At 36.1% G+C, this 12016-nt stretch overlaps 3 protein-coding genes and 1 long non-coding RNA gene across 5 annotated transcripts; 2 read left to right on the top strand and 2 right to left on the bottom strand.

The window, feature by feature from the left end:
* Positions 1–144: 144 nt before the first annotated feature.
* On the bottom strand, positions 145–2210 carry LOC108193373 (biotin carboxyl carrier protein of acetyl-CoA carboxylase 1, chloroplastic-like). The gene is made up of 6 exons (XM_017359991.2): positions 2025–2210; positions 1517–1635; positions 1120–1426; positions 953–1024; positions 378–443; positions 145–302 (listed from the first exon to the last, which is right to left on the bottom strand). The coding sequence occupies exons 1-6, from the start codon at positions 2160–2162 to the stop codon at positions 279–281; spliced, it is 726 nt and encodes a 241-aa protein (XP_017215480.2). The 5' UTR covers positions 2163–2210; the 3' UTR covers positions 145–278.
* A 374-nt stretch (positions 2211–2584) lies between these two features.
* Positions 2585–7389, bottom strand: LOC108193371 (microtubule-destabilizing protein 60-like). 2 transcript variants are annotated; one of them, XM_017359989.2, is made up of 8 exons: positions 5161–7389; positions 5008–5059; positions 4824–4916; positions 3673–3792; positions 3339–3437; positions 3160–3219; positions 2949–3043; positions 2585–2861 (listed from the first exon to the last, which is right to left on the bottom strand). In XM_017359989.2, exons 1-8 carry the CDS (start codon positions 5979–5981, stop codon positions 2747–2749), a joined length of 1455 nt encoding a protein of 484 aa, XP_017215478.1. In that variant the 5' UTR covers positions 5982–7389; the 3' UTR covers positions 2585–2746. The 2 variants fall into 2 exon arrangements, with proteins under 2 accessions (XP_017215478.1, XP_063938390.1); XM_064082320.1 differs by having other exon boundaries at positions 5008–5053.
* LOC108193372 (uncharacterized) lies at positions 7296–8365 on the top strand. Its single transcript, XM_017359990.2, has one exon. The coding sequence runs from the start codon at positions 7409–7411 to the stop codon at positions 8324–8326; it is 918 nt and encodes a 305-aa protein (XP_017215479.2). The 5' UTR covers positions 7296–7408; the 3' UTR covers positions 8327–8365.
* Positions 8366–9055: 690 nt separating this feature from the next.
* Positions 9056–11779, top strand: LOC135148070 (uncharacterized). Its single transcript, XR_010285941.1, has 3 exons — positions 9056–9198; positions 10502–10575; positions 11443–11779. It is a non-coding gene; the product is annotated as an uncharacterized LOC135148070 (long non-coding RNA).
* Positions 11780–12016: the final 237 nt, after the last annotated feature.

The raw sequence follows: 12016 nt of genomic DNA, 5'->3' as shown, positions 1-12016 counted from the left end.
TTAGGAAGAATGCCTTGAGCTGTTGCTTGCAAATTCATTAATATCAATGTCCTGTTTTGCAAATTTCCCCAGCATTTTATATCAGGTTTGTCAATATAGAATCTAGCGACGTTTGAACCAAACATTCTACTTCAGAAACAACTATGAAAGCAATGACTGAAATGTTTCCAGAAATTTATATATGTCAGGTTACATTTCTCACATCAGTATGTTATTAGGTGAATATAAATGCAACTCTGAATGTGCTGGAGAAAACATGTAGAATCCTCACACGCTTCTCATGGAACTATCACGAACAGAGGCTGCAAGGAAGAAACAAAAATGAGTGTCTCTGTTTGTGTAACTAAGTGTGCAACTGTTTTGGGGAGTAAATTTACCAAGTCTACACTAACTGGCTTTCCGTCATCTACAAGTATTTGTTCCACAGTGCCTGATACATCAGCCTGGAAATGATTCACAATACAGTTATTGCATCAGCAACTATTCGTTAGAAACAGAGTAAGATTCAGTCTAAGAGATCTTGATGCCCCTATGTCTACATACGTAGAAGAGATAAATTTATATGGATAAGAACTGAGCATGACAACAATTTACGGGAACTACATCCGGCTTGAGCAGGTAGCAAGTTTACAATTCTCACGGAAGGATTATAAGAAAAAGAAAAATAATCTTAAGGAGAGACAAAGGATACTAGAGAACAAAAGAAAATTAATCCTGAAAATGAGAGAAACAATATTACACTCAGGAAAAATATGTCAAGACTAGGATGTTTTCGCTCCATGCAATGAAACCCTGATTATAGCATTCTGAACTTACATTTATTCTTTCTCTCCACACACTTATGTTACACTTTAGACCTCACACTTTTCATTCTTTTATCCTTATTCATTATTGTTACACAAGCATGTCTAAAATGAAGAAAGAAACAGAAACTGGCATTTCTTGTGCTTACCTCAATCTCGTTCATCAGTTTCATTGCTTCAATGATGCAGATAACTTGCCCTTTCTGCACTTTGTCTCCAACCTGCAAACCATAGATTACTGAATAATAACCAAGCCTTGCCTGTTACTGTAAACTGTAAAATAAAATGGTATCAAAAGCATGAAGTGCCATCTTGCCTTGACAAATGGGGCTTCACCAGGACCAGGAGAGCGGTAGAATGTTCCAGCCATGGGGCATTTGAGCGGTGGATGAGATGGTGGTAATGCAGCCAAAGCGGGGGCAGGGGCAGGGGCAGTAGTAGGCTGGGGAAGAGGCGCGGGAGCACTAGGTCTGGCCAGGGGGGTTTCAGCTGGAAAAACATACTGCGGTGGCAAACTGGCTTGCACATGTTGTGGTCTAGGAATAGCTTCCTTCTTCCGGATTACCAGCTCACATCCAAGCTGCTTCAATTGCAGCTCCACTATTTCTCTTGAGTCTACCATTCTAGTCAATAACTTCATCTGTTTCGTTATAATGATGCATAATAAATGTCTATATTTATCCCTGTCTATAAAATTTGATGAGTTCACTTACTTGACAAGGAGTGACACTTCATTGATCAGTGTTGATATAGCTGATTCTCGCGCTAGCATGTCAGGACAAATCTTGGTGTCGGTTTTTATTGCAGAATTTGATGAACTTTTTGCAGCAACCTGGCATTCAAACCATAACTGGATCATGGATAAAGAATATTGATCTCAGACTTATACAGACTGTGTTAGTTTTCAAGTACAAATGACTCCGGTGAGGCCTTGTTTATTTCATCATCAGAAAAAACCAAGAAATGGCTCCGATCATCCTGATCAATCAATGTATCATCATCCAAACACAAATCTATTTGATATAGCTCACAACTAAGCATGTACAAGTGGTAAAATTTTAATGTCGTTTCGTGTGATCTTGAATAATGCAAAAATAAGCACAACCAAACATTTTTCATTTTGCACTACGACGATCATACTTTGATCAAAATTAATTTGAGATCATTTGTTATATGCTAGAATTTATATCTACATAAGGATGGACGTGTGGAAGGAGATACCGATGAAGACGAAGGAAGTCTTGAAGTCGAACTGAAACCGTACGAGACATTACTGGTTTGACGTAGTTTCGGTTTAGTACTTGTAATGAACTGAGGAATTGAAGCGCCTTTAGTGCACAGAATGGAAGAAGAGGCCATGAGAATGTGGACCAGAATTGTGAGAGAGAAACAAAGTTCTTGGGTACATAGTATTAAGGATGTAGGAAGGGATCGTCCAAAAGCTGGCCTATTGTCTACAATGTCGTTGAGATCTAAGATAATTGTTGTCTCTGATGTGTCTTTTTTTCTTTTATCAGGCAGATTTTGGTTAGTATCAGTTGTATTGGTTCGATACCTCCAATACTCTATAAATATTAGTTGCAACTCCCCGATGTTTAGAAATAAAAATTATGAAGTTCTTATCACCCTAATTTTACGAATTCACCCCTTAGTTTAGACTATTACCAGTCGTGAACATTCAACTGTGTTTGTTGAGCATGCGAGTGCTGAAGTGCTAGAGGTATAAATAAACGTATCAGGGTGATTTGGATGTCAAAAGTATTTAGTCATCTATAAAAATGTTCAACTAATTTTTCTATATTTATTGTAACCAAACCTTAGAATAGGTACACTTTTTGAATTTGAGATATCTCAAATTTACTGTAAATATGATGAAAACACTAAAGGATTTACTTTTTCAAAACTTTATGGCAGTTCCCATATACTATTAGAGACCAAAAATACTACATCACTCCTTGGTGAGTGTACATGGCATTCCAAGACGTGCAGGGCCTGATCTTCTTGTGCTGAGGTAGGTGGAATCTTGGCTCCTTGGGTATAGTTGGCTGCTTCTCTGATCTGCAAAAGGAATAAAAAGGAACAAGTTGCTCCATTAAGCCCATTTATCTTATCGGGAAACACACACGCACAAAAACTATAATTTACCTTCTGGGGATGAAAGGCCGGTCAAAGTATGGCATTGGCTGGGCTCTTGGAACAAGCTCCTTTCTGAGTCTCTTTATCTCTTCTTCTTCTTCCAACTACACAACATAATTCTTAGTCGGTTATAAAGTTTAATACCCAGTAGTACAGGTAGTTCTATCTACTTATATTCATTTTATTCATCTATGTGACAAGAAATCTGGACCAATCTAACCTTCTGCTGTCTTTCCATCTCAATTTTGTATTGCTCAATCAAACTCATTTTTTCTGCCACCTGATACAAAGAATCACATCCAGAACCAGGATCAAGCTTTGATACAAACTGAGTTTAAATGTATTTAGCTGACAAATTATTATTATACACAATCAAAGATGTATAATCAGAGAGCGTACCTGGTGATCGAACTCAGCACGCTCTACAGCCCTTACATCACTATGGAGCACCAAATCAACTGGTTTTGTACTTTCTTTGACAGGAGGTTTTGCCAGACGCTGAGTAAATCAAGGCAACGATATGTTAAAATATTAAACTAGAGATATCAGGCTTTACACATTTATTATAGTTTCTTAAATATATTCAACATGACATGTATCAGAATATCAATACCAATTATTAGTTTTGAAATAAACTTATCAACCTTAATATAACTGTGCCTCTGTACAGAAGTGACACTGGTTCTCCTTTAATGCAAAATATAACTTCATACAAATATGATTACAATCTCACCTCCGGTTCATCAGTTGTCCAGGGGAGACCTTGCGCAACTGGTATTCTCTGCTTTTCTTCCTCAATCTTCTGTTCTTGCACTTTCTTCATAAGTTCTTCTTCCTTGCACCTTCCCCTTTCCTAAATTGAGATTTATCACACCAGTATTACATGAAACATTCACTTGGCATGAATTCAGAAATACTGAAGCACTTGAAGAAAAGGACCTTGATCCAAAGAACACGATAAATTCCGTAGGCTTTGTTTTAGATAACTTAGGATCTATAGTCTGTACTAGCATCAACTATTATATAGCAGCAGCCAAAGAAAGCAGCATCAACTACAACAGATCTAATCATCAAAATAACTACTATTAAAGCATGGCAATGAAATGGATATACTGATGATACATACAAATTAACAACATTTGAATTGTATCGACCAACTATCACCAACAGGTTTACACTGTCGTCAGATATTACTGAAAGAGATAATATTTAATTAAGCCCTACAGAATAACTGGTTTAAAATTTGAAAGGCGAGTTAATGGGCTTCATAAAACTGTTAAATTCAATGATCACACAATGTCCAGTTTGCCAATTGTCCAAGTGTTTAGAACATAAAGCATTTTGCTACAAGAACTTCTGCCTTCCAGGCTGTCATTAAAGTTACCCACATACAAGGGATGTGCATATCACTCTTTTACATAAATAGGTAACCAGAGTAATGTTCTAATATCGCCTCAATTTGTCCAAACAATAGCGTATCAGTATTATTCAAAGGACTCGTACAGAAAATCTTGTGATTATTAGTGTTCTACAGCCCACAATATACCAGCAGCAAATCTAGTGGATTCATTTGATGTTCTGGCATGTTAAAGTAGATTAAATGGATCCAAATCGAGGCCTAGGAAGCTATGAATATTAAAATCGTGATAGTAGCAATTAAGCATGATGTCAGACCAAGACCAAACTGAGCTCTAACTTTGCTTCTCAGATTCTATATGTTTCTACTTCTTAATATTCAAATCATCAAGTTTAAAATTAACAAACTTATGATGGACATGTTTCTGCTACCTAATGCTCAAACGAACAAGTTAGAAACAACTCCAATTTATGACGTGGTAGCTTGAACAAAAACATAGGAAAAACTTTCAAAAGCATGTAACAAACCTCAGTTCGAAGAAGGAACGGTTTCTGGGAGGTAACTTTCCGCTGCTGCCGCCTCCAATTCCTTCCACCCAATCTTCCAGATAAATCCAAACTCTGCAACCAACACACAAAACAAAAACAATTACTGAAAATACAGTTGACAAATCCATATACCAAATATAAAAAGCACAGATTGTAATCATACATTTCGTCTGGTCCTCCGACCACCGCCAGATGTCCTGTTCGAAACACTTAAGCTTGAGAAAAAACAAAACCAAATCAGAACACATAGCCAAAATCCAAATAAAATTCATTAAATAGATAATTAAGACGCATCATCCATATGACAGATACCAACCTCCCTTGACAGCCATCCAACGAAGAACCAACCAGCGAATCTAAACCTAAGCTCTCAGAAGTAAGCAATAAATCCGAAGGACAAAGGGAAGAAGCTGACACCTGTGTCTCTGGAACCTTATCTGATTGCAACCCTGGCAATGCCCACTTTACCCCCTTCTTTCCATCTTCTCCTTCCTTGTCATCCTTATCACCTAAATTCTTGGACTTTTGAATCGAAAGCAATTTCTCGAAAGCCTTAACCAAATGCATAACTCTCCCAGACTCCGGCACACACCGCCTCGCTTCCTCCAGCAACTTATCCCTTCTCCTCTTCAAAGTCGCACTCCCGATCTCCCCACTCACCTCACTCTCATCAACATTAATTGCCTCACGATCAATCGAATTAATTGCTTCTTCCACCTCCACCTCTTCTCTTATCTGATTCTCATCCTCATTGCTATCCCGGACACTTTTCAAATCCCTAAAAAAGCCTTCCTGAGAAGCCCTAAGTGATTCATAAGCAACACAAGCACATTTCTTCACCTTACCACTAATCAAACACTTACACGACACACTCGACGAATTCGATTTCTTCGAAATCTTCTTCGCAACCACGAATCGCCTCTCGCGGATCTTCGTGTTCACAAAATGAGGGCTTTTCCGTACAGACTTCGGCGATTTCTTAACAGACTTGTTTCCCGCGCAATTCGGCGTCTTCTTCGCATTGGGAGTGGCGAAATTAGGGTTCGAGTTCTCCGATTTTTTCGGCATGTCAGTGAGTTTTGATCGGCTCGATTTCACCGGAGTCACTGTATCGGAGTTTTTGCCGGTCAAACTCATCGGAGACAGAGTAAATTGAAGATTCAGGCGAGCGGATAGATTTAAAGGTCTCTGTGTATGTATATGTGTGTATACAATGGCGAAATGTTAGGGTTTTGATAGGGGTCTGATTATATACGTGGATTCGATTAAAAATGAAAAATAAGAAGCGGAGTTGAAGATGAACGTTAGCGCGCTGTTTGTAACGGCTACTTTTTCTGGGCTTTGTTTAAGGCCTCCAGATTTCTCTCTTAAAACAGAGGGCCCTCTCTCCCTCTTGCACACGTCTAAAATATTGACTCGGGCACACATTTAATTTTTTATTTAGAAATATAAAATTTTAAAAATAATTTATAAATTTATATTTTTATATATTTCAAAATATATTAAACGTAAAATACTGGATGTAACCGGAGGAGTAACTATTATAATTATTTTTTTTGAAAATGACTAAATTACCATCGGAGCAAATGAGCAATTTTGAGCTCATTTAACAAAATAATTCTAAAGAGCAGTACACACGAGTTGGGCCAAACTTCTTTTACCTCACATGTAACGTGTAATTCAGAATCATTTTATTCCTATTGCTTGTACAATATGTTTATAACTTAATTAAATAATATTTTTAATTTTAAATTATGATAAGGAGTCAAAATGTATACTTGAATTTCTAAAGAGGGTCTTTAATTTAGTTTTACAATTTGTTGAACTATAATATCGAATTATTGGAATGTAATTGTAATTCAATACCAAATACTTTATTACAGGGTTAGAGAAATATTAATGGACATCCAAGATAAAATGACCATACATCCGTCCTATTGTTTTGAGATTTGAGATACGAAAGTACTTTCGTCTTTACATCTTAAAAACATTAGTAGTTCATAACTCCCATTTGATAATAAACAATGTGATAGCTAATTTAAACTAATTAACTGGATTCTCTTTTACTCATTTGTCTTATTTTCATTTTTAAATATTTGTTTTCTGTGTACTTCTCCTGCTTGTCGATCGGTATGATCTCATGTGAGATCACTCTGTACTAAAATAACATTCATGCATAGAGTTGGGACAGTTCAAAACGTATTTCATTTTGTATCTAAAACACAAAACAAAACGAGCTGCCATGAGATTGGCCCTGACCCAAACGCCAAAGATTCGGGATATCCAAGTAAAACGCCGCCTCACATCTCAGCTAATACTTTGTCCCAAGAAAGCAATTTTCAAAACATTATTAAACTCATTTAGCTATAAACAACACACTATAAAACTGCATTAATCCTTAAAGCCAGCATTTAACATTTTTCATATAAAAAAACTCCCAACTTGCACAATAAGAAGTCTCTAGAGTTTCAAATCTTCCTCACTTCACCTCCATATATAACTTCACTTTCTCTTGCTACACTTTAAAACCATCTCTCCTTTGATCACTTAATTAAGCTAGGGTTATGGGGACTTTAGTGGGCCATGTAGCACCTGGCTTTGGTTTCCTTGTTATAGGACTTTGGCACCTTTTTAACCACATCAAACTCCATGCTCTCCATCCAAACTCCCACTCATCTTCACCATGGTTCCCCACTTCAAAAATAAGGTATCTCGAGCTTTTCTCGATCATGGCTAGTTGCACCACTTCTATAGCCATGGAACTCTTCATCGGCCCCGCCCGCCATCAACCGTTAACCACTTCTATAACGTTCGACACTGACGGCTCTATTCCTTCCAATCATCTCCACAACTTCGAGCACTCGTCCATCTCGATGACTTTCCTCATTTACGCGATTTTCGCTATTTTACTAGACAAATTCGAAGCGAAAGCTAAATATAGCCTCACGCAACTTCTAGGTTGTGTGGCCTTTTGCCAACAACTTCTTGTTTTTCATCTCCACTCGGCTGATCATATGGGAGTCGAAGGCCAATACCACGTGCTTCTACAAATTGTTATTTTTATTTGTTTGGGCAGTTCTCTTGTTGGTATTAACTATCCGGAGAGCTTTGTAATCAGCTTCGTTAGGTCAGTGAGTATTTTATACCAAGGTCTTTGGCTAATGATCATGGGTATTATGCTGTGGATTCCGGAGGTTATTCCTAAGGGCTGCTTTTTAAACATGGAAGATGGTCATCAAGTTGTTCGATGCTTAAGTGATGAAGATCTGCACCGTGCAAAAGCACTGGTGAATATAGAATTTAGCGGCTGCTTAATTGGTGTAACGATTTTTGCAATGTCGATTTATATAATACTAGTGAAAAAAGCCGCGCTTCGCGGCGGCGTGATAAATTTTGATACGAATCAGTATTATAATAGCATAAAAATTATTTTGAGTCATCTTCCCGTTAAACATGTCACTAATAAAAAATATTATAATTAGTATAGAAAATTGTTTAAATGGCAATCATGTCAAACACAATACTAATAATAAAATTACTTCGAACTCCCCCTCCCATCAAAGATAATATTAATCCATAATCATTATTTTAATGATAAAATTAAATATTATTGTAACAACCGTGAAATTTATGAGTACGTGAAACGACAGTTATTTAATTATTTATTTATTATACAAAAAGACTTTTTTATTAGTTTCAGATTTAATAAAATTTATAATGCGGGAGTCATTAATTAAAAATGTCGTAGCTGAGAGAATTGTAGAAAACACGTAATATTATTTTGGTGTCGGCCAGTCTTTTAATCTAAATATGTATATTAAAGCTAGAGCTGCGTTTATGCGAAAAATATAGTAGACGCGATTATACATTTATCTACTGATTCGTGAATAAATATTACGTTTTAGTCGAGATGATTATTTTATCTTGATTATTTAATAAATTGGGGATTGGTCAGAAAAATTTTATAATTAAAAGTCTATTTATTTAATTATTTTATATCGATATTTAGCTATTAAATTATTTGTATTTGTTAAAAACCGATACGAGAAAATAGGAATCGAGCCGAATAAAATCGCAATTGGCGGGACGGAACTTGGAGCCCAAGTTGTAAAACTTGGTGGCCAAGTATATTGAGTAGCCTCCAAGTAATGAAGTGCTTAATAATTAATTAATCTAATAATTAGATGTTAATCGTAATTAGAGAATGCATATAAAAACCCAACAAAAATAATACCTTTGTTGGCTCAATTTCATAAAACAAAGAAAGAGTGTATTGATCAGAAAGGAGATGAGCCAGATTTGGAAAGTAAAGAAGAAAGAGAATCTTGGGGTCATTTCACTCAAAGCAAGCAAGGTAATTGGACGTACACCCCTGAATATTTATACATTATTTAAGCTTCTTTCTTTGGCCCCATTGGCAATGCTAATTTAAGTTCTGTTTATTATTCTTAAGTTACAACACTGTACCCAATATGGAGTCTAGTGTTTTATACCTAATTTTTGAAGAAACAAAGACTGTATAAACTAAATTAGATCGTATAAGCTAGAGTTTATTAATTCAATTAAACTTGTATAGATACTGAATCTTGATTAAAATTCTGATTATTGTTGAATTTGTTGTTGGAATCGGAGCGGTAGGCGGGTAGTGGAGCTGGCCGGAGTTTTCGCGTCGGCATCGCCGACGGAGACCCTCGGCAGCGTCGAGGTTGACAGAGGAGAGATTTAGAGAAAAGTGTGCGTGTGTTTTGATGTGTGTTGTGGTGGCAGAGAGCTTAGGAGCGGGGAGACGCCGCCGGTGACGGCGGTGTATTCGCGAGAGAAGGGAGAGGGGAGAGAGGTCGCGAAAGAGAGAGAGAGAGAGGGGAGAGGGAGAAGCGAGAGAAATGAAGGTGGGAGGTTGAGGAAGATGACGAGGGAGAGAGATGGTGGGAATATTTTGGTAAATTAATAAGTGAGTTGCTAATAAAACTAGATAAAATTGATAAAATGTGGTGATTATATTTAAAAGGCTGGATTTGAGTGAATATATAATAATGGGAGAGAAATGTGTTACTTATGGTAATTGGATTAATAAAAGGAAATAAATTATATAATTTAGAGTTATAAATAAAGAATTTGGTTTTATACCAAAAAGAGAGGTAAATAGAGTAAGTTGGAAGTTATTTTAGATTTATTGTATTGAGAGATTAAAATGGAGATAAAAAGAATGTTTAGAGGCATAATTAAAAAGAAAATGAGATTCTAATTGGTGTTTAAGAATTTAATAAGAAATGAGTTGAATTGTTTAGATAGTGAAGGAATTTAATATTAGGGGAATAATCATTCAAATGTTAATGGAGACCGTGGTAATAAATAATGAAATTCTGTATGTTTACAGGTTTAATTGGGTTATTAATTAATAATCAAAGAAAGAGAATAATAAAAAGGAATCGGGTATTATATAACTTTAATGTAGTTACAATAATCCAAATTTTATACTTGTGTAAAGTGGGAAAGTTATGGTATAACATTTTGGTGAAGTACGAGTAATGTAAAGAGTTAGATAATCGATTAAAACTCATGATATTAGTAAATGAGGAGTTATATAGATTTTATAATAAATCAGTCAAGATCATTATTTTATGGGAATACTAAATTTATCATTTTGTGTGATATAGAATATTTATTGTCTGGAAAGGCGAAGCCTGATTATACGTGATAAATTGGAATATTTTCAAGCTAAGGACGTCAGGCAAGTTCACTATCCCCCTCTTGACGTGAAGGTTTTCATGCCTATTTGATAATTGTGTGAAAAGTGTTGATTATGAAGATATTACATTTCGTACCATTGTGAATCCAGAAGATATCTACGTTCCATTTGAAGACTCTAGAAATATTGTTCATACATTACTTCTTCTAATTCGAGCACTCCCATTGTACGGGAATGAGCTGATCCTAATAACGATAATATTCGGAATCTTCGGAACTTGAAGTGAATACATTGCAGCGATGATCTCACCACAATTAACTTACTCTCTTTTTGGAGATCATCTCATTCTTTGGAATTTAAATCTTTTAATTATTATTCACTTCTACCTTCGGGTAATCCTTGTTGAAAGGGTGCATTGTTCGCACTTCTTTGGTAGAGATGAGTAGTATTGATTGAGAAGTGTTTGTTTGTGAGAATTTCCTTGTATTCGGAGTAATCTGTTTAAGCTGGTCAACACGAATTTATTAAATTCGTGGAAGAGATGATGATTTCTTTGACTATCTACTGTGTGTGGATAGTCTAGGGTTACAAATGTTAACCCTTATGCTAGCAAATGAGAGTGATAGGTGTGTCTTGTGCGGTTACGATCAAACTGCAAAGATCACACAGGAGAACGGTATTCACGAAATGGTGCTGATCGAGCCATGTAGTGTTACCGAAAGGTGGAAGACCAGCGTTTTCTTTACTTGAACTTGTGTTGTCATTTGACGGTAGCTGCTTTGTTGCTTTGACTTGAATTGTTTTCTATGCCTTACGTGCACCTTCTGTTGATTGTTGTTGTGTTCTTTGTGGACTTGCTGAGCAATTTGATTGCTCATTCTTGCATCTATTTTACTCCTTTTTGAGCAGTAAATAGTGAGTATGGCACAACTCAAGAGAACCGCCCGGAAATGGGTTTTTGGCAAAGGCAGGGTAAAGGCGCATCACCCAAGCTGAGACTGCTAGACTACGCCGCTTGATAGTACGAGCTATAGTTATTATAATGGTCTGAAATCAGACTTCCCTTTATGTAATAAAGTTAGACTCGATAGTAATGTTGTAAGACGATCGACCCTGGACTTGTGGGGCAAGAGTTGGATTTTATTAAATTAATATGTAATGCAAGTGTTGTTTTGAGCCAAATGTTTAGTGGCGGACCAGATCTGCGGGATGTGGATCTGGGGGCGTCACAATTATAATTTAGATCAAAATTAGTTTGAGCTGCTCTCTTGTCAAACACAATACTAATAACAAAATATTATAATTTAGATATTGTTTGAGTCGTCTTACTGTCAAACACAATACTAATAAACATTATTCTAATTATAATAAAATTAAAGATTAGAATTGGATTAAAATTATTTTGGACCATGGTCCCGTTTTAACGAAAAAATATATTATAACATAGATAAAAAATTATTCTAGCCACTTTCCCGTCAAACAT

This window comes from Daucus carota, chromosome 7, assembly GCF_001625215.2.
Source record: "Daucus carota subsp. sativus chromosome 7, DH1 v3.0, whole genome shotgun sequence".
NCBI lineage: Eukaryota > Viridiplantae > Streptophyta > Magnoliopsida > Apiales > Apiaceae > Daucus > Daucus carota.
This window is presented reverse-complemented; position numbering and strand designations above follow the sequence as displayed.

Bases quoted from the DNA above. Each gene is read 5' to 3' on its own strand.
- LOC108193372 (XM_017359990.2), top strand. From the start codon at position 7,409: ATGGGGACTTTAGTGGGCCATGTAGCACCTGGCTTTGGTTTCCTTGTT.
- LOC108193371 (XM_017359989.2), bottom strand. From the start codon at position 5,981: ATGAGTTTGACCGGCAAAAACTCCGATACAGTGACTCCGGTGAAATCG. The intron at 4,917-5,007 runs GTATGATTACAA...TGTTGGTTGCAG, and splicing joins GTCGGAGGACCAGACGAAAT to AGTTTGGATTTATCTGGAAG. The intron at 3,044-3,159 runs GTTAGATTGGTC...TATGTTGTGTAG, and splicing joins AGATGGAAAGACAGCAGAAG to TTGGAAGAAGAAGAAGAGAT.
- LOC108193373 (XM_017359991.2), bottom strand. From the start codon at position 2,162: ATGGCCTCTTCTTCCATTCTGTGCACTAAAGGCGCTTCAATTCCTCAG. The intron at 1,636-2,024 runs GTATCTCCTTCC...TTTGAATGCCAG, and splicing joins GACTTCCTTCGTCTTCATCG to GTTGCTGCAAAAAGTTCATC. The intron at 1,025-1,119 runs GCAAGATGGCAC...TATGGTTTGCAG, and splicing joins GTGAAGCCCCATTTGTCAAG to GTTGGAGACAAAGTGCAGAA.